This window comes from Ochotona princeps, chromosome 11 (genome assembly GCF_030435755.1).
Source record: "Ochotona princeps isolate mOchPri1 chromosome 11, mOchPri1.hap1, whole genome shotgun sequence".
Lineage (NCBI taxonomy): Eukaryota > Metazoa > Chordata > Mammalia > Lagomorpha > Ochotonidae > Ochotona > Ochotona princeps.
In genome coordinates this window covers 66330655-66357937 of record NC_080842.1, presented here as the reverse complement: position 1 = coordinate 66357937, position 27283 = coordinate 66330655, and the positions used below count along the sequence as shown (strand labels likewise).

At 40.2% G+C, this 27283-nt stretch overlaps 1 protein-coding gene across 2 annotated transcripts in view; it reads left to right on the top strand.

Moving 5' to 3' along the window:
* C1QTNF7 (C1q and TNF related 7) overlaps positions 1-17896 on the top strand; it is an 85690-nt gene extending 67794 nt beyond the window's left edge. The window contains exons 1-3 of one of the 2 annotated variants that reach the window (XM_004579206.2): positions 5215-5616; positions 11048-11293; positions 16941-17896. In XM_004579206.2, coding sequence (XP_004579263.1) covers positions 11056-11293; positions 16941-17572 — 870 coding nt within the window. In that variant the 5' untranslated portion in view covers positions 5215-5616; positions 11048-11055 and the 3' untranslated portion in view covers positions 17573-17896. Of the gene's footprint in view, positions 1-5214; positions 5617-11047; positions 11294-16940 lie in introns of those variants that run through there. The other variant, XM_004579205.4, reaches the window with a different exon arrangement.
* The last annotated feature ends 9387 nt before the right edge of the window (positions 17897-27283 follow it).

The following is a 27283-nucleotide window of genomic DNA, read 5'->3' as shown; positions in this document are numbered from 1 at the left end:
GGAGAGTTAGCAAGAAGCAAGATCTTGAGCTTGAGTTTGTGGAAACTGTAAGGTGGGTTCCTAGCACCTCATTTTCTGTGTGTCTATTTTTAAGTGTGTTTGGATGGATGGATGGATGGATGGATGGATGGATGGATGGAAGGAAGGATGGATGGAAGGATGGATGGGTGGACGGATGGATGGAGGGCGGGGAGTAGCAATGACATTGGCAGGGATTTGAAGTCACAGAAGGCTTAAAAGCAAAGCACAGAGGCTAAGAGGAAATTTCATTTCTAACATCACTGAATGCACCTGTTGGGGAGGAGAAGGCAGGTGTGCAACCCACCAATCACAAGCTGTCCACCTGCTGAAATCTCGTCCTGTCAAGTTTGGAAGTCCCCAGGAAGGAACTATGGTTTAATAGTGAGATGGATTGACCATAGATGAGACTACCTGAATGAATTACCCAGAAGAACTAGAAGCACAATTACTAATCTTGGAAAGTTAAATGATGAAGATGAAAGGAAGCAATGCCTATAATGTCTTTACACATTGTATGTACTCATTTTATAGATGCTAAAATCATCTGCTTTGAAATAAATTCAGTAGCGTGCAAAACAACTTGGTATGTACCTGTATGTTTATGTATATACATAGATGTGTATATATGTGTGTGCATGTATATGTATAGATGTGTGTGCACATGTGTATGTTTGCTTGTACATGTGCGTGCATGTCTGTGTAACAAGTTGGATGCTGAAATTCTGCACAGTTTCTCAACTTTGCTTTCGGTAAAGGTCCAATTGGCAGATTCAAAATGGAACAGTGATACTTAAAAACTTACAAAATCTCTAAATAAGAACTTTTTGCTGTTTTTTTTTTTCGTTTGTCTTGCTTTTTCTTGGGAGTTGGTTTAACTGAACATTGTTAGATGCTCTAGTAACACTGATTGGATTGGAATGGGTTGAATGGAATATGTTGGAAAAGTACATAAAGACTACAGGGAAACAAAAGCACAAGAATCTAAGAGAGAAAAACAATGTTCCTCCTGGAAAGACTGAACTGAGGACCTGGGTGTGGGATGAATGAGCTGGAACAGAACCTGTTTACTCACAGCCAAGGTGCTTTAGCACATTTTTCCGCCCACCACTTTTCACTACTGCTGCTAATATAAGTGTGAAAATAACAGAATGGATTAGAAGCCAACAAGTTATACCCACATTTAAGGCCTTAAGGTCTGCAAGAAAACCCCAAAGTTTCACTCTCTGGGAAGGAAAATCAGTCCGTGGATAAATGCATGGACAATCTGATCTGAACTGGGAAATAAATTTTTAATATTAAATATTATAGGACAGATAAAATTGTTATATTTAATGATACATTTTAAAATTTATCATCTAAAGGGCGGTAACCAGTATTCCCAGGAATTAGGGAAACTGTGTTTGACACACACACAAAAACACATACACTCAAAAATGAATGTCCATGAGTTGAATCAATGCTTGATCAAATGAAGACAGAAAAATAAAAATACATCTACCCTGTCACTGCCCAACAAATGAACCCATGTCTTTGCTTGTTGTCAGAAATCTGACCATTCCAAAGAAGAATGAATGAAAAGGCCTATTTAAATTTTTTAACCTTTTTTCCCAATTGTATTTTTTTAAAGATTTATTTATTTTTATTGCAAAATCAGATATACAGAGAGGAGGAGAGACAGAGAGGAAGATCTTCCATCCGATGATTCACTCCCCAAGTGACCACAACGGCCAGTGCTACGCCGATCCGAAGCCAGGAGCTAGGAGCTCTTCCGGGTCTCCCACGCGGTTGCAGGGTCCCAAGACTTTGGACCATCCTCAACTGCTTTCTCAGGCCACAAGCAGGGAGCTGGATGGGAAGTGGAGCTGCCAGGATTAGAATCGGCGCCCACATGAGATCCCGGCGCGTTCCAGGCAAGGACTTTAGGCCACCACGCCAGGCCCTCAATTGTATTTTTAATGATACTAGGCTCTGTGATTTCTCCTACCCCCTCCTAAACTTCCCTCCCCCCAACTGATTTCCCTCATATTGTTACAATAGTATAGTACTTCATAAGTCCATCATTCTGCTATTTATATGTGTCCTGACATTGCTGGTACAGACAATGGCAGACAGTCCAGCATCCCATTGTCAAGATATATCCAAGTTCATTTGGAGTTCATCTTTGGTTTGGAAGCAAAGATGCATACTGCATTGTATTTTCACATCTGGAAATGGAAGTCTCTATAACACCATTGCTATACATTCCTTTAAATGAGAAGTCATGGAACAAAATCAACAACAGGAATAAAGTTAAGACAAAAAATTTACAGCACCATGGAGTAAATAACATGCTGCTGAATAAATGTGTCAATGTAGAAATGAAAAAGCAAACACAAAAGCTTCTTGGAGAAAAGGATGCTACTGCATGATCTATGAGTCAGTGAAGAATTTAATAAGAAGAAACTATTCCAAAAAAATTAAACACTAAAAACCCATGGGTTGCAGCAAAAACAATATTGAAAGGGCTATTGATCTTGTGCTTTGCGTTAAGGTTGTCATATCAGAAAGAACATACGATATTTGTTCCTTTGGGATTGACTTATTTCACTGAGCATAGTGGTCTCTAGTTGGAAATATTTGGTTGCAAGTGGTGGAATTTCATTCTTTTTAATGGCTGGGTGGTATTCCATGGAGTAGGTTTACCACAGTTTCTTTAACCATTCCTCTTTGGATGGGCATCTGAGTTGTTTCCCTGTCTTTGCTATTGCAAATTATGCAGCTGTAAATATAGGATTAGATTGCTTTTTCACACGCAGTTTTCATTATATTGGATATATTCCTAGGAGCGAGATAGCTGGGACATGTGGCAGGTTTAGTTGCAGTTCTCTAAGCACTCTCCGCACTGATTTCCTTAGTGATTGTGCTAGCATACGTTCCCACCAGCAGCAAAAGAAGGTACCTTTCCACCACATCTGTAAAAGCAGGTGTCGTTAGTTGAGTTCTGAATGTAGGCCAACCTCACTGAAGTTTGGTGGAAGCTCAATGTGGTTTTCATTTGTATCTCCCTGACAACTAGGGAGCCTGCGCATCTTTTCATCTGTCTGTTAGCCATTCAAATTTGTTCTTTTAAAAAATGTCTGCTCATTTCCTTTGCCCATTTCTACATACGGTTGTTCTTTTTACTGTAGCTGGGTTTTTGAAGCTCTTCGTAAATCCTGGATATTAGTTGCCTCTCACTTGTGTAGTGTGCAATCATTTTCTCTCATTCTGTTGGTTGCTTCTTCACTTTGTTAATTGCTTCCTTTGCTGTACAGAAGCTTTTTAGGTTGATGTAGTACCATTTGTTTATTTTGGCTTTGTCTGCCTATGCTTTTGGTGTCTTTTCCAAGAAATCTATCCCCATTCCTATTTCTTAGAGAGTGCTTCCTATGCTTTCCTGTAATACTTTGATGGTTTCTAGGGGCAGGTTTAGGTCCTTGAGCCATTCAGAGCTGATTTTTGTATAAGGTGACAGGTGTGGGTCTTGCTTCTTACCTCTGCAGATTGCTATCCAATTGTCCCAACAGCAATTGTTGAAGAAACCAGGCCATTTTAAAATCATCACTGGTAAACACAGAAATGAACTATTAAAGACTAAAGCACCTAAAATTAATCCTTTAACTGGATGACCTCATTTTTTAAGTTATATTTGTTAGTAACTAACATCAGACACCAGAATCGTGTTGGGGGTATTAAGAACTTTGGAAATAACCAAGGGCAACTATCTTATGGTAGGGATAAGAATGCAAGGCCAGCAAGTATGCCTGGGTAAGATACTACTCTAGGGGCAAGTGTCTGGCAGAGTGATTAGGACACTGCCTGGAACAGCTGCACTGCACACCAACATGCTTGGTTCTAGTCTCATTCTGCTCTTGATTCTTACTTCTTATTCATGTATACTCTGAGAAGCAGAAGATGGCTCCAGAAACTGGACTTCTGTCAAACATGTGGGAGAACCAGCTTAAGTCTTGAGCTCCTAGCTTTGGCCCAGTCCAGTTCTGACAATTCTGGGCCTTTGGAGAATGAACCAAAGGATGACAAACGTGTGTGTGTCTGTATGTCTGTCTGTCTTACAAATTAATTAACTATTTTAAAAATTTAAAATATTCTACTCAAACTTAGCAAGAAATTGAAACGATCTTCTATGCTTAAGACATTATTTTGACCTAATTATTATGGCATTCGGATTTTGAACAGACAAGAAAATGAAAAGGCTGCCCCCCCCTGGATACTTATAGCAAAGTCTATCAGAACATGGCACCCACTACTCTTCCTGGCAAGATTTGTGGCACATTGTCCTTTCTGGAACACCGGACATGTTTCTCTCAATTAGCAGTCTCACTGCTTGAGAAGAATAAGGGGAATGTGAGATTAAAATAAGATTTTTTTTCCCAACCTCTTAATTTCCATAAATGACATCATGAAATATATACTGCTGTTGCCATGGAGATATTTAAAAAATGCACATCAGAAGGAAACAAAGACATTGATTGTACCTCAGATTACTTCTCATAGGTTTCAGAGAATCATTCTGACCATTTTTCTGTTGAAACAAAGACATATTAGTCTTCTAAAAATAAGCAAACATTTATCCTTTTAGCAAAAGACAAAGCTAACCACACCACAATACCCATAACCTCCTTTCCTCAGCACACAGAAGGAAGAGCCATTTTCCTGCCATATTCATTTAGAATAGGTGTCCCAGTGCTCCTGGCCATTCCATAAAGCACAAGAATCTAAAGCTTGCTAAGCTTGCTTGTGGCACTGGCATCTCATATGGGCACCGATTTGAGTCTCGACTGTTTCATTTCTCATCCAGCTCCCTGTTTATATCCTAGGAAAGCAGCAGAAGCTAACCCAAAACTCTGGGTCCCTCACCCGCATGGATGATCTGGAAGAAACTCCTGGGCTCTTGGCTTTTGAAAAGCTCATCTCTAGCCATTGTGGTCATCTGGGGAGTAAGCCAGCTGATGGAAATCTCCCTCTCTCTCTCTCTCTCTATATATATATATATATATGTACACATATATATACACACATATATGTATGTTCTCTCTCTGTGACTCTGCCTTTCAAATAATAAAATCAGTCTTTAAAAAAAAAGAATCTAAAGGTTCTACCTCAAAAACTCTCAAATACAAAAATGACTTTTCTCCAGGCTAACAGCTAATTTCCAGTCAGTGAGTTACTTTTTTCCTGAAACTCCCTCTCAATGGAAAACAAATGCAGAGAGAAAAAACTTAAGTAAACAAATCTGGAAAAGAGGCCCCAACACAGAGATAGAGGAGCCTCTAAATGTACCAGTCAGAGAAAAGCAGGCACTCAAAGTTGATCCCAAACAAAACCATAATTCTAACTGGTCCCCGAGTTGAGCTCCACGCGATGAATGACTTCCAGGGCCTCTGGCTCTTTGGGACTAAGCGAGAAAATTATTTTTAGCCCAACTATTTGGAACTCCTTGAGAACTTGGAGCTGTTATTTTATTTGGTACCAAAGCAAGTTTCTCACTGAACTCTCATGACGCTGCCTCAGTCTCCTGTGGATTTAGAACCCGGCGGCCACCACCAGCCAAGCCAGGTACGGTGTTTACTCTTATTTGTTTCAGAACTTTGGCAAATGTAGGGAGCTACCACAGCTTCTTTTCCATAATGGTAGAGTTTTAGTTTATAAAACTGATGATTCTGTAGAAATAATCTGTGAAACTGATGACCCAGGTTCAAATCTTGAACCTGGTGTGAGCTTTTTGCAGGGCTCCTCTGAGCCTTGGTTCTCTATCCAGCAAATCCTCTTTGGGAGGATGAAGCTGACTTCGGGTTGTTCTGTGGACTGGCTAATGTTTACGGGGCTCAGAGTCTTTTCATTACTGTGCCATCACAGCACTTTACATACAACAGCCCAAAGGTTAGACATCAAGAATTGCTGGTAATAATCAGTATGAACAAGAGCGGAGTCTTCCTTCTTTCCAGCTTTGCTGAGCCTGCACTGTAGACTAGTCTCTGTCCTGCAGATCGGTGATGTGGAGTTCACATCTGGGTGGGGAAAGAGGCAAGCTAATAAACAGCTGGAACACAGTGTAATTGGGCGGCCTCACAGGGCCGCGTGAGTGGTGCCAGCAGCAGAAAGCAGGGGGTGGGAGGGGGACAGGCAAAGCAGCTCTGCCAAGGAATACCAAGGCCAGGAGCCTGGGAGTTGGGGGGCCATCACACAGTGTGAACCGGGGCATGAAGAGCTCAGAGTCCCATCCTGCCCCATCCTCAGACTGTGGCCTGAGAGTGACAAGGCCCACTATTGGGAAATCTCCCACCTTGGAGGCCAAGGAAATGTCCTGTTTTGGCCCTCGTCAGTTACCTATCATCTGCCTAATGATTTCCAGGCAAAGTACATTTTCAGTTTGAATGAATCATCAAGTGCAGCCCTTTGTCATGAAGTAATATCTTATCATTTCCCTCACATGATACAAAGGCAAACTCCAGTGTGGACGACGGAGAGAACTCAGTTCAAATCTTGACCAGATCCTTTTATGACTGTGTTCATGAGCCCACATGAAAGTTGCAAAAATGCTTTCTGTACGACTGTGACTCTAGGCATTTCCAAGCAACTATGCAAGGCTTGTCTTGTTCACACAGTGGCTGTGTTTCCTGGCAGAGCATCTAAAAGCTTCACCCAGGTGGTCAGAATGTCCGTACTTTCTAGTGCTGAGTGCTAATGCGGAACCCCACTTTTCACGGATGCTTTGTTCAGCCCTTCCCTTGTGGATGGACACTGGGGTGGCTTCCACCTTTTGGTTACTGTGAATAACACAGGTGTACAGATGGCCACTTGAGTCCCTGATTTTAGTTCCAGAAGTAGACTTGCTGGATCCTGTGGAAATTCCGTTTTTAACATTTTTGAGAAGTCTTCACAATGTTTTCACAGAGCTGCATCATTTTACACTCCCAGCAACATCTTCTATTCCTAAAAGAAAAAAAAAAACTATGTGGCAAGTGCTCTCCCTCTAAGAACACATATTTTAGGAGTTCATTTTCACCCTGGTTGAATCAATGCTTCTCCAAGAGTTTCTCATGGCTAGTTTCACAAGAACAGAGGGTTCAATCACTAAAAATATTTCCAAAACAACACATACTACGTTCTTCCCTTGTGTATTCAAAACATGTGAACTATGCAGCCTTGAGAATCTAAAGCAGTACAAATTAATTTTTAGTAGCTGTTATAAAAGCTAAAAGCTATATTTAAATAATCCATACATGAAAAACAGGGTAAAGCCTCACTTCTAGTTAACATTCAAGACAAAGCTGTGCAAGGTCAGGAATGTTTCCAGAGCTTTAATTGTCTAACTCCAAGAAAAGCATAATGCTGAATAAAATATATCACATATTATACATAAATTTGCATGGTTCAATTCAATGCTTTAAAGCACATTGTATGAGGAGTGACTGGCAATGGGTAGAAGGTTTCTTTTGGAGATTTTGGAAGTATTCTAACATCAGATTACAGTGCACATCTACTGTGGTGAATTACATCATGTCCAAATCATATCTTTGTAAAGTTGTTTAAATTAGGGCTTGGCATGATAGCTCAAAGGCTAAATCCTCACTTTGCAAATACCAGGATCCCAAATGGGTGCTAGTTTATGTCCCAGTTACTCCATTTCCCATCCAGCTTCCTACTTATGACCTGGGAAAGCAGTAGAGAATGGTCCAAAGTCTTGGGACCCTGCACCCTTGTGGGAGACCAGGAAGAAGCTCTTGGCTTCTGGCTTCAGCTCAGCTCCGAGGGCAAAGTCCACTTGGGGCGTGAAACACTGGATGAAAGATATTTTCTGTGTTTCCTTCTCTCCATATATCTCCCTTTCCTATCAAAATAAAAGTTGTTACAATTAATACACAGTTTATAAAGTCAGGAACCACATGAGTCATTGTCAGTCAAAATAGCCAAGTGGTATTGGAAGTCAGAGTAATAATGCGTGAATGATGGATTATCTAATACAAAGTGTTGACAATGTAACTTGGTAACCCTACCTCAGATTTTTTACCAGAAATCTTTTAACAGATTTTTCAATTGTGAAAAAACTAAAGATTTGAAAAAAGTAAGATGATCTTTTCTATTAACCTTTTAAAAAGATTTATTTTATTTTTAATGGAAAGTCAGATATACAGAGAGAATGAGAGACAGAGAGGAAGATCCTCTGTCCGATGATTCACTTGATGATATTCAAATCATAAAACATATGCAATTAAGCAGATGATGGAATTACATATGAACTGTGGTATTATTAATAATAACAAAACAATAAAATATCCCAAATGTTCACCATAGGAAAGTTAGTTAAATGCAACTCTTCCTTGGGCCAGTGTGGTGGCACAGCAGGTTAAGCCACTGCCTTTGATGTTGCCATAAAATGTGAGTGTAGGTACATGTGTCATCTGTTTCAGTTCCCACCCAGCTCCCTCCTAAGGCACCTGGGAAAGTGGCAGAAGACAGGCTGTGTGTGGGGATCTTCCCATCCATGCAGGTGACCCAGATGGAATTCAGAGCTCCTGGCATTGGCCCGGTCCAGTCCTTGCTGTTGTGACCATTTGGATAGTGAACCAGGGCCTGGAAGATCTCTTTCTCTCTTTTCTATAACTCTGCCTTTCAAATAAATAAAGCCTTTAAAAAGGAGAGATAATTGTCCCTATCCATGCTAGGGTCATCTTTTAGAAAAACAGGAAGAAACTAAATACAACTCTTCCCAACTATTCACAATTTTTTCATTCTTCTGTCAGAGTGAGGCACTATTACCTAACCACCTTCTCTCAATGATAACTTCAGCTCTTATACCCAGCTTCCAGCTCCACTTTTCTTCTGTTCCATAAGCAGCTAAAGGCCTCCTTATTAACATTTCTCAAGAGCACGTTCTCTATTTTCACATCCCTGCTCACAGTCTCTTCTGATTAGCACTTATTGGGGAGACAAACTGGCAATGTAATCTATACCACATATAAGTAGACGTTTTTAAAACTATTTTCTTTATCTGAATAGCCTTTAGAAATGTTAATGTCTGTATCACAGACTCATGAAGCATGTCTCAATTGGACAACTGGATGAGTAATTTTGTTTTTTTGCTGTGATTCATAAATGGTGTGAGTGCATTCCCAAGGATTCGGATATTAGAAACCTGATCCATGGTGTGGTGGTATTCAGTGGTGGTGACACCTGTAAGAGATCTCTTCTTCCTCTCTCTCTCTCTCCCTCCCTCCTTTCCTCTTTTGCAAGTGCCCTCACCATGATGCCATTTCTCACGAGGTAATGCAGCCAAGGGCAACTGCACTGGCAGGGGAAGGGCCTTCACCAGAATCAGCCTATCTGAACTTTCAACTTCCAAAACTGTGAGCTCATTTCCTTCTTTTCCTATCTACCCTCAGGTATTTCATTATAGTAACAGAACAGGACTAATACAACATGCTATGCCAAGTCTAGCAGAGATGCCAAAAGATGTTCAAGTGTTGTGTGCAGTTAAAACTCAGTTTAAGACACTGAGGTGGTATCAGGGATATAAATCCTGTGTATTAGGATAAATGCTATTACTTTTCACTAATAAGTTTTCTGGGACTCAGGCTTATCTCAAAATTATGTGTATATTCTGTGTTTTCCTTCACTTGTCTTTTCTGTGCTCTCTCAAAATTCCTAGGGCTAATTCAAAAATGTTGCAGCTTCCCTGGTTAATTTTCTGAGCCACTGTCAAAATACGCATACACACAGAAAAAAATACAAAACTATCTGGTTGTCTTTCCCATGCTTTATAATTTTTTATTTGAGGGATTCATACCAGGTCAAGCAGTATACATACTTTTTAAAATTAAAACACAAGCCCAGCCATCCCCAAATTATTCATTTGTATAGTTCCAGAACCACCTACCTATCCATGTTCTCCTATTTAAGTAACTGCCAATTCTAAAGAATATTCAGCCTAAAATCTCAGGTCTCTCCCATCTAACCCTGCCGACTCAGTGTGCCTGGACATCATGCTAATAAATGGCCTGTTGTTCCCAACTGCCAGTCTTTGTGGAGGAAAAACCCAAGCACTAAAGAGCTAAAGAGACCAGTTAGCAGCCTCATAGGAACACGTGGTGCCAAGCTCAGTGTAATCTCACATAGTCCTTAACTGAGCCCCAGGGTTCAGGGCTTGAAGGGACACCATGACATTGCATCCTGCAGAGTTTCAGTTAAAGTTAGAGTCACCCTCAGGACATGCACAGAGCTCCAATGAACACTAATTGCCAGTATAATTGACTATCAAGTGGAAAAAACATGGTTTTCCTTAAAATGTCTATTTGTCCTGCTTTTAAAAGTCCATTAATTCTAAGAAAGCAATTGTGGATGTGTGCAAATATTAGTTAGGATGTGTAATGTGATATTTATAGTAGTAGAACATTGGAAATAACTTAAATATCTATACTGAGGGATTGTGTTCTTAGAAGATAGTAACGACAAAAGCAATGATGGTATAATGTTATGGATAATGTTAGATGTGAAGGATTCATGGTAATTATTAAGTGAGAAAACTTGGGAGGAATTGTAGAAAGAAGATTCTACCTTTTTCTCCACAGTACAAGCAGAAAACATTGGAAAGGTGTAAATATTAATGTGCAATGGACGATTATTTCTGGGTGGTCAGAATAGCATTGGTATTTGTCTTATTCAATTGCTTCTCTACGTTTCCATGTTTAAAAAGCATTACTTTCACAAAAGAAAATGTCACTTTTCAAAAGGCATCACTGATTTCTGTAAAGACAGTGCAGCACCACAGTCTACTTCCAAATTTGTCAATCAGTCGTGTATCTGCACTAACTTCTGTGTAAATAGCTGAGAACTTTTAGCAATAATATGGGAACCATATTTGAGGGCATCATAAGGCTGAAAAAGGTTTCACACACAGATCAAGGCTAGCATGGGAGTGGTTACAAACACCTGCTCTCCTACGCAAGCTGAGAGAGAATGCATTTATTTTCCTGTGTTTCTCTTCCAGAGCCAAAGATGTTTGTCTTGCTCTATGTTACAAGTTTTGCCATTTGTGCGAGTGGACAGCCTCGAGGCAATCAATTCAAAGGAGAAAGCTACACCCCAAGATATATCTGCAGCATTCCCGGCTTACCTGGACCTCCGGGTCCCCAGGGAGCCAACGGTTCACCTGGGCACCACGGCCGCATCGGCCTTCCAGGCAGAGATGGTCGAGACGGCAGGAAAGGAGAAAAGGGAGAGAAGGGAGCTGCAGGTAATGATGACAAAGTTGCACAAAGCTCTGCTTCTTCGTTCCCACTTTATAGCTGCTCCCTCTCTGCTGCTTTGGCAAGTGTTCCTTTGGTCCCCTCTGGATTCTGCCTTCACAGATCATTGCAATTTACTGAAACCTTACTGTGGGCTTCAGATGCTACTCTGATTCTACTTGAACCCTCACACAACTACGATAACAGCATCTGTGGGTGGCCATTGTCCCCTTGCTCTGATGAGAAAGCTAAGCTAGAGTGTTGCGAAATGAGTTACTGAAGATGGACAGAGATGGGTGTGTGCAGCTTGTAGCTACTGGAGCCACTGAGAAATTCTGCCACACAGGCAGTGGCTGAAAGTGTGAGTGCATGGACGAGCAGACAGACAGACAGACAGATGAACAGGAAGGGTGACCAACCAACTAAACAGAAGCAGGAATTAGGTACCAGACTCCAGACACACAACCTGTGTGGCCCTGATGCCCTATACAAGGATACCTAACACGCCCTGAGATGCTGGTTTTTACAGCTGGAATGGGAGCCACGGTGTGTGTGCTGCCTTTCCTAGTGCATCACATCTTGACCTGTCTGGTAGCGGCTACAACGCAGATTTCTTCGTAGCTCTGGACAAGAGCACAAGCGTCCCCTAGTCCTTCGATAACGTTCGCCCTTGCTCTCCACAGATAAGTTGGCCCAGGAGGCTTGGCAGGCTCTGCAATTCTTCATAGTGAACCACATTGAAATTCTTGAGAAGCTGTGTTGGCTCTGAAAGAGGAAGGGATTTGAAAACAAGTTTCTGTGTAAAAGCTGGGACAAAGGAGTGGAATAAAGCAATCAATAGATCTAAGAAAGTGCCTCTGTCTAATCATCCTACCTGATTTACGTGGATGCTGTGAAACAGCATTATAATATATATCCAGATTACTGGGCAATAATTCATTTCTGAATTTGCCATGCAGAAAATATTTGGCAAATCAATAACTAGCAAACCTGTGTACGTTGCTCCACATCAGAGAAAGAATCTTTAATGTGGAGCATGCATGGAGACTGTGAATATAATTTACCACATAGTCATTTTTAGGAATATCCTAGAGATCCTATATTAACACCAGAGTTACGTATTGCTGTCTCTTCTGATTCACTGTGTCTAGGAGCAATAATGTAGTGTGACACAAGCAAGCACTGGAGGCAGAGATGAAGCTCACTGCTTGGCTCCTACAACTGCTCACTTGTTATCCCTGGGCAAGCAGCCCCTCTGAACTTCAGTTTCCTCATTTGTGAACTGGCAATAGTAAGGGTGATTATGAAGTTTAAGTGAAATAGTCTGTGAAAAACACCCCAAAGATAACTCCCATATGGTAAGCACTCAGCCAATGATAGCTATTATTACATACTGCATTTTAATATGCAAATATAGGTCACAGGTAAATCTATCACTATCCAATGGTATATAACATGTATACGTATACAGAAATATATAGAACAAACATATAGCCAAGTAACATATATTCATGTTGTATATATATTCATATAACAAGTATATTTATATACAACACACAGTCACATTAAATTCTATATTCAGAATTGCTGAAATTTTAACCAAGTCTCAGGCCAACTATCTTCAAATATCAATCCATTCATTCATTTCTATTCACTGAACAAATGTTTGTGTGTGTACCTGTTACTCACCATTATAATCCTAGACCAGTGTTTCTTAGCTTTCATACAAATGACACTTGAGTAGTGCAATTTTTTACCTTGAGGAAACTTCCTGTTGTTGCAGGCTGTTGGGAAACATCCCATGAGAAGCTTCTAACTGTGCCAGCAGCCAAGGCCTGCAGACTGCCAACTGCCCTGAGGTTAGAAATGATACAAAATCATATCCGGTGAGAACATTTTTCTAGGCACTAGCAACACAAATTTTACTAAGACATTGTCTTTGCATTCATAAGCAGACATTTGTGTTGGGGGATGCCAATGTATAATGCCTAATTACAATATATCATAACAATAACAGCCATTCATCCACAAAACACTGTGCTAAAAACATTAATTTAGTATTTCATGGCCACCAGAATCCTACTAGCTATAATAGTATTACCAATGAAACATTCAGTTTCAAAAATAAAATGACTTACCAAGTCTGAGATTATTTTAATCTAATGTACACCTACACACACATAAGGATAGATAACAAGTCAGAAAGTTAAGGTAGGAGTGACAGTATGGTCAAGGAAGAGATGCAAACATCACTTAGAAGCCACCAGAACAGAGTCGTTGGTGGGACCTGATGGGAATGGTGTGGTTATGTGAGTGTGCTTTGGCACCTCCTCTCCATGTTTCTCTTCAACACCACAGGGTCTGCTCTTTCTTGTATCCTTGGTGAATAGTTCCATTATATCTGACCCCTTTTAATCCACGCAGAACTTTTTCTGTTTTATTTCCCTATTCTGAATTAGAAATTCAGAATTTTTTATATTGGACTAAAATTTTCTACAAAAATATTTGCCCCATCATAATATGTGAAAAACATTACTATAGTACATTATTAACACGTGACCTAATCTAAATATGTCTTCATATAAGTATCTTCTTATACCATTAAAACTACCTCATGGAATAGTTGATTCCAGTTTGTTATATGAATTTAGGTGTTCTGTGATATATTGCAAGTATTAGGTAATAAGGAATCACAGCTGGGGAAGGTGCCATTCATGCCAATGTCTCACTCAGCCCCAAGTACAGTAAGTGGCATGCAGTAGATGGTTAAGCAGTATTAGATTGTTGGATGGATGGATGGATGGATGGATGGAGAACGAATAAATGAAAGATATGTTAGTTTAATAAATAGAGGCACACCTGTTTTATGCAGAACTAGGACTGAAGTCTTGCTATCCAATATGCAGTATCAAAGCATACTAGTCCTTATTTCATAACTGTCCTCTCTACCCAAGCCTATATCTGACATCACACGAAGGTGAAAAATGAGTCATTCTTATTCTACTCTTGTTGTGTAATCTCTTAGCACACAGGAAAATTCTCCATGTAAACAGGACAAATTACTGTAGCCACCTCATGATTATCTCTCTTGCAGTACTTTGGTGGATTGAAAAACTATTACTGTAAAACCTGTGAGGTTGAGGTTGTGAAGATCTTTTCATGAATGGCTTTGTGAAATTGTATTCTAGTATTTGGTCTCAGAAATTTTTGAAGAGGATCGCTTTTCAGCCCTTTGGCTAAGATCAAGTGTAAAAATTTTTCAAGAGGACGAGATACCCTACAATACAGCACAACACCTTCATTTCAAAGACTAAGAGACTAAGCAATGAGAAAGCAAACCCCTTCCTCAAGCTCCAAGGAATACTGCATGGCTGATGGGGGCTTTATTCTCAGGTCTGCTAAGTCTATACTGATTGCTTTGGATGGAGGTCCAGTTTCTCCATGTTCTAAGATAGAGTATTTGAAACCCTGACAAGGAGTGGCTTGTCCAGAATAGACATGCAAGAGAGTTTGTGCACATGATGAGAATTTTTTTGTGGTCAAAATTGTTACTACCACCAAAATGGTCAAAACAAATTAAATCCCCTTGAATGTAAAGTAGCGATTTAAAGGTTGTAGTCTTTGATTCCAAAGTGAATTTAAAACAAAATAGTCCTCCTCTTAACTGACTGGGACGATATTCTACCAGCTCTAACTTCGGACCAGAAAAGGTTTCCCCAAGAAACTGTTCAACCCATCTGGACAATAAGTAGCTGGACTCTATGCTTGGTATATGTTTGCAAGGAAAGAATCTTGATTGAATTTGAACTGTAATACTGCATCAAGGTGGGGGAATCCACCAGGGGGGAGGGGCGTGGGGAGGGGTGGGGGGACTCCCAGAGCCTATGAAAATGTCACATAATGCAAAATAATTAATAAAAAAAAATAGTCCTCGGATTTCATTTCTACCATACAGAAACAACATTAAAAGATCAAACTATAATGACTTTTTTTCAAGAAATACACAGCAGGAGGTATTTTGGCTGGGAATAGCATTATTTGAACCCAGCAACACAAGTCACATTGTTAGCATTTTCTGTGCATTATAAATCATCCAACAGTTGCTTATCAAAATTACTGAACTATTTGATATTTTAAAATAAAAGCTCTAATTCTCAAATTTACGTTACTCAGGACACTTCATCTCTAACTTTGCCAATTGAAAACAGTTGAGCTATTAAACTAATACATTCATGCATGTGTAATATTCAGAGATATTATACCAAAGCACCAACAAAATAAAAAGGCTCAACTTAATAACTTTTTTGAGAACAAATGGATCTTAAAATGAAACTACACAATCCATCAACAGTATATTTTCCCTGAAAACAGGAGTATATTACAGGTTACCAATAAATTCAATACTTCTTGAGAAAACGTCATTAAACAAGCACAATTTATGAGCTGCATTTGGCAATTAAATCAAATGACATAGTTTTATAGTATTAAGTCTCTGCTATTACATTTATGGTTTGGGGATTATAGAGATTTTACTTATTACTTCCAACTAACATTTCCATTTCTCTGTGTTTAGCCTATAGTTGATCTGCAGAAATAAAGATGAACACACAGAAAATACTCCTGTATGATGATTTTCAATGTGTTGAAATTCTTTCACATCTATCATATTGTTTCTGTGTAGACTACACAGAGAAATTAAGGGACTTGCCTAAGTAGATACAAGCGTTTAAGGTACAGCCCCAACAGTGTTTAGGAATCTTGACTCTTCCCCAAAGTTAAGAGGCATTTTGATAAAGGGGACACCCCATGAGACTAACAAAGCATGGATTCCAGTCCTAGTCTTACTCCAGAAGCAAGTTTTCTTAACTTCTATGGGACTCCATTTTCTGCTCCACAAAGGATCTGCATGGCATCAGCAGTCATTATTTTATGGCTATTTTATGCTAAGGAGCACTTGCCTTGTTCCAGGTACAATTTATGTACAGTCCAGCCACTCCTTCCAGTGAATGTCTGTCAGGCATTAGTTTCCATCTCAAATTTCATCATCACTTGCTCTGTTCCTTTGAGAAAAACAACTTGTCTGTAGCTGAGTTTCTTCATCTGCAACTGAAATAATGACAATGCCTATTTCATGAAGTCCTTGTGAGATTTAAATAAGACAATCTAGGCAAATGCAGCACCTCACACATCCCTGGTTCATAGTAACTTTTAATTCTTTTATTATTAGTACTAAATGAAGCAGCATGGAATGTGAGACTGAAGAGTCTCTAAAGATTTGTGACATCTCTGCCTCTGTGATCTCATTAAAAGGAATGATAATATCATATTCATTGAACAATTCCTGTAATAACCAGTACCTGAATATGAATAATGGAAAGGCAGATGACCTATCGTTGAAATAATCATTAACTTATTCAGTTGGTCCTTAAATTGTTTTTCATATATTCAAGGAAATAGCTTTGAATTTCTGAGTATATTTTTTCTATTCCACTTTTTGCTGCATCAATGATTTGTTAAAAATATATGCTTTCATATTATACTATGGAAAATTGGCTTGAAAGGGCAAAATTTCGGTGTAACAGGGACTGTGTAGCATGCTGTTTGCAACCTTATATTTAGAGGAACTATTAATGGAACTATCAACTCTTTTTGAAGGTTTGAGAGGAAAGACTGGACCGCTGGGTCTCGCTGGTGAGAAAGGAGACCAAGGAGAGACCGGGAAGAAAGGACCCATGGGACCAGAGGGAGAGAAGGGAGAAGTGGGGCCACCTGGGCCTCCTGGACCAAAAGGAGACCGAGGAGACCAAGGGGACCCAGGGCTGCCTGGAGTTTGCAGATGTGGAAGCATCGTGCTCAAATCTGCCTTTTCTGTTGGCATCACAACCAGCTACCCAGAAGAAAGGCTACCTATTATATTTAACAAGGTTCTGTTCAATGAGGGGGAGCACTACAACCCTGCAACAGGAAAGTTCATCTGTGCTTTCCCAGGGATCTATTACTTTTCCTATGATATCACATTGGCTAACAAGCATTTGGCAATTGGACTGGTACACAATGGGCAGTACCGAATAAGGACCTTCGATGCTAACACAGGCAACCATGATGTGGCTTCAGGGTCCACGGTCATCTACCTGCAGCCAGAAGATGAGGTCTGGCTGGAGATCTTCTTCACAGATCAGAATGGCCTCTTCTCAGACCCAGGCTGGGCAGACAGCTTGTTCTCCGGCTTTCTCCTGTATGTTGACACAGATTACCTAGATTCCATTTCAGAAGATGATGATCTGTGATCAGGATGCAGTTTGCTGTAGCACACATGCAGATTTAATCAGGATTCTAAAAGACTGAGCAACCAGGAATGGGCTCCAAACAGACTCCACTCAGATTCCAAAGCATTCACAGATAGTTCTGGAACAATTTTGTCAAAACGAGATAAACCAACAAACAGCCGAAACCAATCCAAATGGAACTAAGTCAAACAATTCCTGATATGTATGCTCTTAAAATTGATGTTCCAAAATATTTCAGCAAATGAAAGACAATGTTAACAGATTTTGTATTAAATGACCTGAGAGAGTGGTAAAACCAACAGGCAAGATATTGCCTCATTAAATTGTCATAAAATTACATTTTTGTCCATAGCATCCCAGGAAAAATCTTCAGTAGTTCTTGAAGGCTACAGTAAGTCAAAACGCAAGGTAAAAGATAATGAGCATTTTCAAAAAGGTTAAAGTGATGCAATAAACTTCTGGTTTATTATTCATTTATTCATGTTTTTGCATATCTCACACAATTCCTTACTGAGCTTTATGAACTATGAGGCTGAATCAGATGTAATAAGGAGTTAAGACAAAATTCTACCTACCTACAGACTAGGGCGAGATGAGCATGCTGTGACAGCACCATGAGCACCAAGCAAGAACATTGATTCCAGGCTAGAAGCACGTAGCACCTGCCTTTCTTGGGACTAGGATCCAGAGAAGATTTTACTCAGGGAGAAACATTGGATAGCCAAGGTAGGTGCATTTAAATGGAAAGCAATGATTGCAAAGTGAATGGGGCCATAGCATCTGCACTGCCCTCATCCCATCCTCAACACATTACTGGTATTGTCCGTGTTGAAGGGGTAAACAGCCCAACAGCCAGGAAAGGCCTGCAGGGGAAAGATGGAAGCAGAGAGAAACAGGCAGTAAGTCAGTCCCTCAAATCCTTTGGTATGATCATTTTCCAGGACAAACGTTTATCCTAAACACTTTCTAACAGATAAGCATACATTATGGTAAGAACTTGTTTCTAATGAATTTCCTAGGTCTTAAGTTCAAATAAAGCAAAGCACATGCACACCAGTGTATGAGTGAGCTGGTGGGAAGAGAAACAGGCAGAGGAGGGAGAAAGACCCAATGCCGGAGTCAATGGATGTGCCCTGCAAGCCTCAAGCTTCCTTTGTAGATTCATTCTTCAGTGTCCACTTCCTGTTCCAACTGACCTACAATGTTCATCTCACCCTTGATTTTGCCCCATCTATAGCTCTCATAGTAATAGAACTCCCTTAGTCTATCCGTTTTGGTATCTTCTAAACCTCCCTCAATACAGTCTTCTCTTCACTCATTCATTTTTAACTATTTTAATTGTCCCCTATGTTGGAATGACATGATTGATTTATGGCAAGACCAAAGAACAAGAGGTAGAAATGGCACCGCATCTGCCACCAAACTGTTAAAGATAAAGAAAGGAAATGATTTGTACACATGTAGAAATACCTTTTCATTCTGGAAAATAATGTGCTAAAATGTGATGAGTGTTGAATTGGGGATGGAGATAAAAATGCCAAGAAAGAGGAGGACATACTAACTTTTAAATTGGAAAATGAGAGAGAAGAGCTCAAGGGCCCACTAGTTCTTGAGTAACAGATAACACTTGGAGCAGTCCAAGAGTAGGTAGGGACACTGGGGACAGAGGTCATTATGGAGACAAGGCGTGCAAGAACAGAGATCCAGAAGAAGAACCAAAATGGGCCTTATTGTACAAAGAGCCGGAAAGTGCCAGCCTGGAGTGTGAGAACTATATTCAGAAGAAAGTGTGGAGGCCCTGTGTGATCCAGGCCTAAGTGCTACCATCACCAGAGGAGAAACTTACAATGCTCAAGTAGCTGTATGTCAGGGCAATGGCTCATTCTCCTGTTTTCAGACGTAGCTTACTTCCGCTGCCTTCTCTGCTGCTCAGAATTTTAGACATGCTCTCCCTGTGTCCAAGAGACTGCGAGCAATGAGGGCCAGGCAAAGAAGAGAGAGAAATTCTGATGCAGATTGGCTACTTGCCTAGAAGCAACAGCTAGAAGTCCAGGATACAAGCTAGGAAACTGTCAACAGAACTAATTACTCTTGGAAACAAGAAAAGCACGGACTTATTAAAGACCAAAGGGTTTGTTGGAAAAGCTGGAAATGACCTTCCCCAAAATAATTATGTAGTCAAAAGTTTCTTCTGATTGTGTTCAATCCACAAATGCATTCATACTTTAAACATTGTTTACTTATAAGCATTCATTACAAATTCTGTTTGAGTTGCCCCTTAAACTGAGGTTCCTTTCATTAATTCTATCTTAGAAATGTATTTTTATTTCATAATATCTGGAGAAGTGATGATGAGTAACACAGACCTGAACCAGGAAAGACTATTTTGGTATTAAAAGACAGAATTTTCAGCAAATCCAGGTGCCTATTATTCCTTCAAAAATCACAGATATGCTTTATTCATATTTGGGGGTATTTGTGTAGAAAAGTGATTTGGGCTTTACAACATTTTAAGTCCCATTGCAATCTTCTTTATGAGTACTGACTTGCAAGGAATATGTATCCAGCAGTATTTATTGACTATAATACAATCTTGCTCCAGAAGTGGCAAACCAGTTAAGAGTGAGGCTAACACAACACTGTTCCCGTGTGCATGCGACGCTGAGGCACGCACTGATGGGGCACATGCTTCCTTGTTTCCACATGTGTGCGCAGATGTCTCCCATGGCATTGATTACTGTGAATAATGCAGCCTGTCATGGAAAACAGATACAACGAATTCTGGCTATACTTCTTGTATTACTCCATGAAAAAGATTGCAGACACACATAAATTATAGATATTAGCTTCCCCATCACCCCACATGTTCAATAGAGAGCATCATGACCATCATTGTCACTAAGGCACAAAACACACAGTGTGTTCCCCATTGAGCTTGGCTGAACATAAACTCCTTTTGCTTCTAGTCCTTCAGTGCACAACTCTGATTTATTGTATTGATCCATTCTCAATGTCAAGGTTTCAATCATACATTCATCATCACTTTCCTAGATTGTTCTTTTAATTTTTGTAACTGACCTCTTTCCTCCATTCACAACTCCATATTAGTCTGCTTTCCACACTACACCACATATACCCTACTAAAATGCAAATCTAATCATGTCTCTCCCCATCTGAAAAGTCAGTGATGGTTTTCCTGGTGCCTTCATTATAAACGTTATCTTGAACTTGTAAAGCTTATCTTTTTGCTGTCAGGCATGTCTTTTTTTCTCTTTTCTGGAATCCATGCCCATTTCAAGCATGAAAGACCATCCTCCCCTCCATGATAAGTCTATGGGTCTCTCATTGGGATTGGCCCTTCCAGTATGCAAATCTCCAACCTGATCAATCAGAGAACAGCATTGCATTCACCAAAAATAGTTGTTTCAGATGATTCAATAAGAACCAATGAGATTTATCTGGGACTTCCACAGAAAATAATCTCATTTTTCCACAGTGGACTTAATCTGACAAAACTCTAGCAGCCATTTTACCATCATAAGCCATGATTCCATTGGATAAAGGACTTATCCATAGATGAAGAAGCAGAGAGACAGAATTAAAGAAAGGAAAGAGGGTCTTGGGGTCATCATTTGAACTGTCATTTCAACATACTGCTAGATCTTTCCTTCAACCTTCCAGTTAGGTTTACCATTAAATGATGTTCTGCCTTGAGCCCTGTGAGACTTTAGTCAAGACAAAAAACGTTACCTTACCTAATATCAATACTAGCCTGTCACATTGGATCCTTTGGGATCTGGCTTTTACTTTCTTTTACAGTCAAATAACTCACTTACAATATATAGTGCAAGAAAATTAATAGAGAAAATGGTAATCCTAGGATGTCTTATGCTTGTAATGCCTTGGAACCTTCACGTACAGCGTCATTGCTGCCTTTGCCTGGCTAACTCACTTCTCAAGGTTCAGTTTCAAAGTCATTTGGTTTCCTCTAAGTCTCCATTTCCCTTTGCCCCAGGAGAATAACAAGCGACTTTATGTGCCTGCATTACCATCTAGGAACCAGTGTGTAGTCATGGCAGCAAAAGTGAAGACTTGCTTGCCTCTATTAGAATGCTTTTCATATATCAGCCCACTGAGTTCTTGCTATTGTCTACCTGTTTGTATTTCTCCTAAATTCATATGTTGCTACACACTCACCAAATGTAATGCATGTTAGAAACCTCTGAGAAGAGACTAGGTCAGAGGACTCAACTTTCATGAAAGAGATTAGTATTCTTACAGAAGCAGCCCCTTCCAGCACCTTGGTCTTGGCTTCCCCAGGCCCATAAAGCCTGTTGTCCATTATCTAACCAAGGTTTGATATTTTGTTTTAGCAGACCAAAGAGATATTCTTCATAATAATTCTCCTTCCCATTTTCAAAGTAGAAAAACTGAAGAGACAAAAGGGTTAAGAAACATGTGAAATTTGTCTTTAAAAACGTCTGGTTTTAGAAAAACAAAGATTAAGTGTTGACAAAGATGTGTAAAGAAGGGAACCATTACACAAACTGTTGATAGATGCATAGATTAATGAATTCCATTACGGAAAGTAATATGAAGGTTTTTTAAAGAATTGAGAATTGAACCACCATATGATCCAGCAATCCCACTGCTAGGTGTACAAATACAAAGAAATGAAGTCAGTATGTTAAAGAAACCTCTGCAGCATTACTCAGTAATCAACATGTGGCGTCAACCTAGATGTCTGTCTGTTTGATAAAATGGATAAGAAAAATGTATGTACATAAAGTGAAATAGTGTTCAGCCATAAAATGTGGAGAAATCTTGCTATTTGCCATGAAATTGATGAACTTGGAAGACATCATAATAAGCAAAATGATCCAAGAAAAAGAAAACAAATACTGCATGATCTCCTTAAAAGTAGAATCTAAAACAATTGGTCTTAAAAGCAGAGAGTTAAATGGTGTGTAAAGAGGCTACAGTGAGTGGTGCTGGAAATGAGACAAAGGTGGGTGTTGGGAAGAGATATTGGCCAAAGGGGAGATAAAATTTCAGTCAGGAGGTATCTTCAAGAAATATACAACACAGCGACTATACCTGCTGACAGATATTATGTTCCTGAAATTTCTAAGATAGAAGACGTAAGTATTACACCAAAACAAATATGTGGGGGCAACATACATGTATGTCATCCACAGTAGTTTTTCTCTGATGTTTGTGTGTGTCTATTTGCTTCAATACATCATGTCGCAAACACGAAACACATACACTTGTAACTATCAATTTAAAAACAAATGAATTTCAAACAAGTAGGAGGAAGAAGAGGGAGAAAAGAGGAAAGGGACAAGGAAAAGGAAGAAGATTGTGTGAGGTCTACAGTGAATGGCATAACAGAGCCAGGAAAACCACGCAGCCCACTCCCTTAGCACCGCACTGTCTCACACTCCTTTCCCATTACAGTCATCCTGGCACTGCTCCTGTGTTCTCACATTTGTCTATCGGATGGAGATTTTGTCCTGTTAATCTTTATATACAGGACTTTACATGGTACCTGACTAAAACATGTACAGCAAAGCTATCAAATATTAACAGTGGCAAGTTATTTTGAACCAATTTTCTCATCTGAATACCATAAAAATAAAGTCATATACTCTTCCTATTTATTGATTAATGTTCTTTCCAGGGCAGTTTCCAGAATTCATTGCAAACCAGCTCAAAGAATAGTAGAAAATTCTAGAGCCAGATACTGCACTCCATCATTGGCAGCAGGATTTTCTGTACCCCTTCTGCCATCTCACAGAACAGTTCTTCACAGTGCTGACCTCAGTTTCAGGCAACTTTGTGTCTTTGTGGCAAAGATGGTCCCCAGCAACAACAGGTATGCACTCTTCAGATCCAGCATGACACCTTACCCACCAAAATCTCATTCTCCATATGTCAAACCTCAGGCCTGACAGTGAGAGCCTGTGGCTGTAATTGAGTTGGCTTGAGGTTTGGACCTATGCCTCAAACAATGACATGACCTAGAAATGTGCTGTTCCCACCAGCCAGGCTCACAACACTGTGGCTGCCACTACAGCAGAAATCATACCACTCCACCTAAATCTCATGGAGTCAGGGTAGGTGAGAGATCATTTTCCAAAGGAAAGGAAAGATGCAAGAACCAACAAAAAAAACATTGGTTACTTGGCAATAAAAAAAAAATTTAAAAGTAGGGCAGAGCATGCTATCCCGGTGGCATGCACTGCCTTGAATGCACTGGGATCCCATATGGGCACTAGTTCATGTCCTAGCTGCTCCGCTTCCCATCCAGATCCCTGCTTGTGACCTGCTTGTGACCTGGGAAAGCAGTAAAGGACGGCCCAAAGCCTTGGGACCCTGTGCCCATGTGGGAGACCCAGAAGAAGCTCTTGGCTCCTGGCCTCCGATTATCTCAGCTCTGACTGTTGCAGCCACTTGAGGAGTGAACCAGTGGATGAAAGATCTTTCTCTCTGTATATCTATCTTTCCAATAAAAATTTAAAAATAAAAATCCTTAAAAAAAAAAAAAAGAAGGTGACTTCTTTGGGTTCTTTCTGTAGAAAACCAAGCCACATTTATTTTGTCTAGCTAATATTAAATCAATGTGTTTCTAGAATTGCTATTCTCTGAGATAATCTGATATTTGACAATAATTGGTCAAAATTGACTAAACATCCTGCACTGTCTGAGCCTGGCATCTGTGATGATCTCATCTCCTAGGCTGTGAGAATGCTGGCCCCAAATCAACACTTTCTAAGTAAGAATTTATTATTCTCAATTCAAGAGCTTTGATCCCCTCAGTCCTTCCACAATTGTTACATCTATGCCTTAGAACAAGCAGTAAAGTATGGATCTATGTTTAATAGTTATAAACGGAGGGGAGAGGCATCTTTTGAGATCAGTCTCCTTATGGACTCAAAAAATAAGTCCATAAATTCAGTTTATCTCTCAGTCAACCTAATAACAGCACCAACAATGAGACGGCAAAGCCATCAGAGGCCAGAGAACAGTGCTGTTGCCTGTAGGGCTTCATGTTTCCTGAGTTTACAAGGCCATGCCTAAGGACATCAGCAGCTACCATGGCCTGTGTGGCTTTAAGAGTGAAAATGTGGCAGCAGAACTCCACATCAGCTGGAATGCTGTTTGCACTGAGAAGATGCCTTGCAACTGGTTCCCAGGTAACTTGACATTTTAACAAACCTCAGTGCTTCTAAGGGAACACTTACTTTCTTAAGGAGGTTTTATATCTTCACGGCATTGCAGGAAGAGTGATTAATGAGCCCATGTTTCCCCTCTCCTCATATCTCCTTAATCAATAATCAAATCTGTTAGCTATTACCAGGTGTTCTTCAACTTTCAGTTTGATTGATAACCACACATAAATCTGATTGCTTAAACACATTTCAATGCATATACGCATGTGAGAAAAGTATAACTCAGGCTTGCAGAACAGTCTACTGGGGCGACTGACTGGTTGTTCCTGGGTGTAAATCTTCAGTTTGACCTCAATTTCCATTTCCCATCTGGACTCTGATGATCTCGGTTGACATTGGTTAAACAGCACCATGCTGAGTTAGTGGAGCGTTGTCTTCTAGCAAGAACACAGTGCTATTCCCACTTCCCTCCCCACTAAAAGCAGGAGCATGGTCAGACATGTCAAAGGGCCAGGTGCCAAGATGTTTCTTAAGTGTAAGAATGGAGAAGGTCAAAGTCCATTAAGGTCATACACCGAAGTCTCTAGGTCTTATTCTCTCTTGGGAATATTCCACTCAGAAGTAACATGGATTTTGCTATGAAGAGTTAAGTGGAAGGGCTGTATCCACAGGTATAGGTAGAGTTAAAAGAACCAACAAAAATGTGGAAAGACCTAAGGACTAGCATCAGAGGAACCCAGTGTTATCCCTTAACCTGAAGCTCAGGAGGAGGGACTGGTGCTGGCCCACTTGGTGGAGATCTTCAAGGAGAACCTGTGCTATAGGAACTATGCCTTGAGAAAAGCCCAGCCACCACCAGACCACACAAAAGCAAGGACAAAGCCAAGGCCGAAAAATCCTCTGACCATGTTCAACTCCTACCTGCTAGTCTCCTACTAGTAATTCCCACTGGTAAAACCCAACAACTTTTGGGGTGAGGGAGTATGAATGCATCAGGGTAAAAAGTAAAATCACAGCAAAGAATAACAGGACAGGGGGACAGAGAGGATGAGATCAAGTAAAGATTAACCACCACAGACCTTTCCTTTTAGATGTGTTGCCCACTGAAGAGTCTCTAAAATTTCTTACAATGTAGTCAGTGCATCTGATGACCTGTCTGGATCAAAACACACAGCTGCCAGCATTGCCAGTGATTGATGTCCCTGCATCTCCAAAGTCGTCTAGCTCCTCTTACAAGAAAATTGCACAGGACACTCTCTCTCTCTCTCTCTCTCTCTCTCTCTCTCTCTCTCTCTCTCTCTCTCTCTCTCTCTCTCAGGGATTCTCAGCCTCAGAACAGTTGCTACATAGGCTCACATAGTCTTTGCTATGAGGCCATATCCTGTGTGCCCTGGGACACCTCGCAGCATTCCTGGCCTCTCCCCGCCAGACACCAACAGCAACTCTCCTTGAGCACGACAATCAACAGTGTCTCCACAACACTGTCTTCTGTGAAGCAAAACTGACCCCCAGTTGAGAATCACTTCTTTACTATCCTGTTGTGGAGACAAAGTTTAATCACTCCCTTGGCTTCTGTCTCTGAGCCAACTCCCTGCTCATGCGCCTGGGAAAGCAGCAGATGCTGATCCAAATTGCACAGTATTCTACTTCACTGTTTTCTAACTGAGCTTTCTTTCTTAAGACACACCTACATGATTGGTCACCATTTCCAGAAAGGTATCTGTTCACTTGTGAGAATTCCCATCCTGCAAGGTCCAAAAAGAAGCAAGAAGAAATTATGCTCTAGTCCCAATTTATACTATAGCCAAAATATTCCACTGTTTTATCTAAGATGCAAAAATCGAAGTCTCCAGTTTGATAAACCAATAAATAAAAACATATTCTGAGAAAATAATTGATACTGTATGGAAAGGTTTAATTCTAGAAAAAAATCTTGCAGTAAAGTTTAGAATATGGAAAATGAAGGGACCAGTGCTGTGGTGTGCTAGGTAAGCCATCACTTGAAACATGAGATGCCATTATCCCACATAAAAGCTCCAGTTTGAGTTCTTGTCCTGCTTCTGATCCAGCTCCCCGATAATCTGCCTGGAGAAGCAGCAGATGAAGCCCAAGCACTTGGACTGCCACCACTCCTGGGGGAGACCTAGATGGCAGTGCTGGCTCCTAGTCAATGTGGTCATCTGAAGAGTGAATCCATAGGTGGAAGATATTTCTCTTTTTCTCTAACTTTACCTTTTCAAAATAAAATCAACCTTTAAGAACAACAACATGAAAAATTGAGAGATAGCCCAAGTGTCTAAGGGTAGAAGGTAGATTATATGAGCTGTGGTATACAATATAGTCATTAAACATCATGAGGCTGCAAATGTGTTAGCATGAGGGATGATCATAAAATATTAACTGAGAACAGATTATACCAGACCACATTTTCAGTAATTACCCCATTTTTAAAGAGTGTTTGCATATGGGCATCCAGAAAGCCCTGGATAAAATTATTAACAGAGATTTTAAAGTTCCTATACTTAAAATATTTATT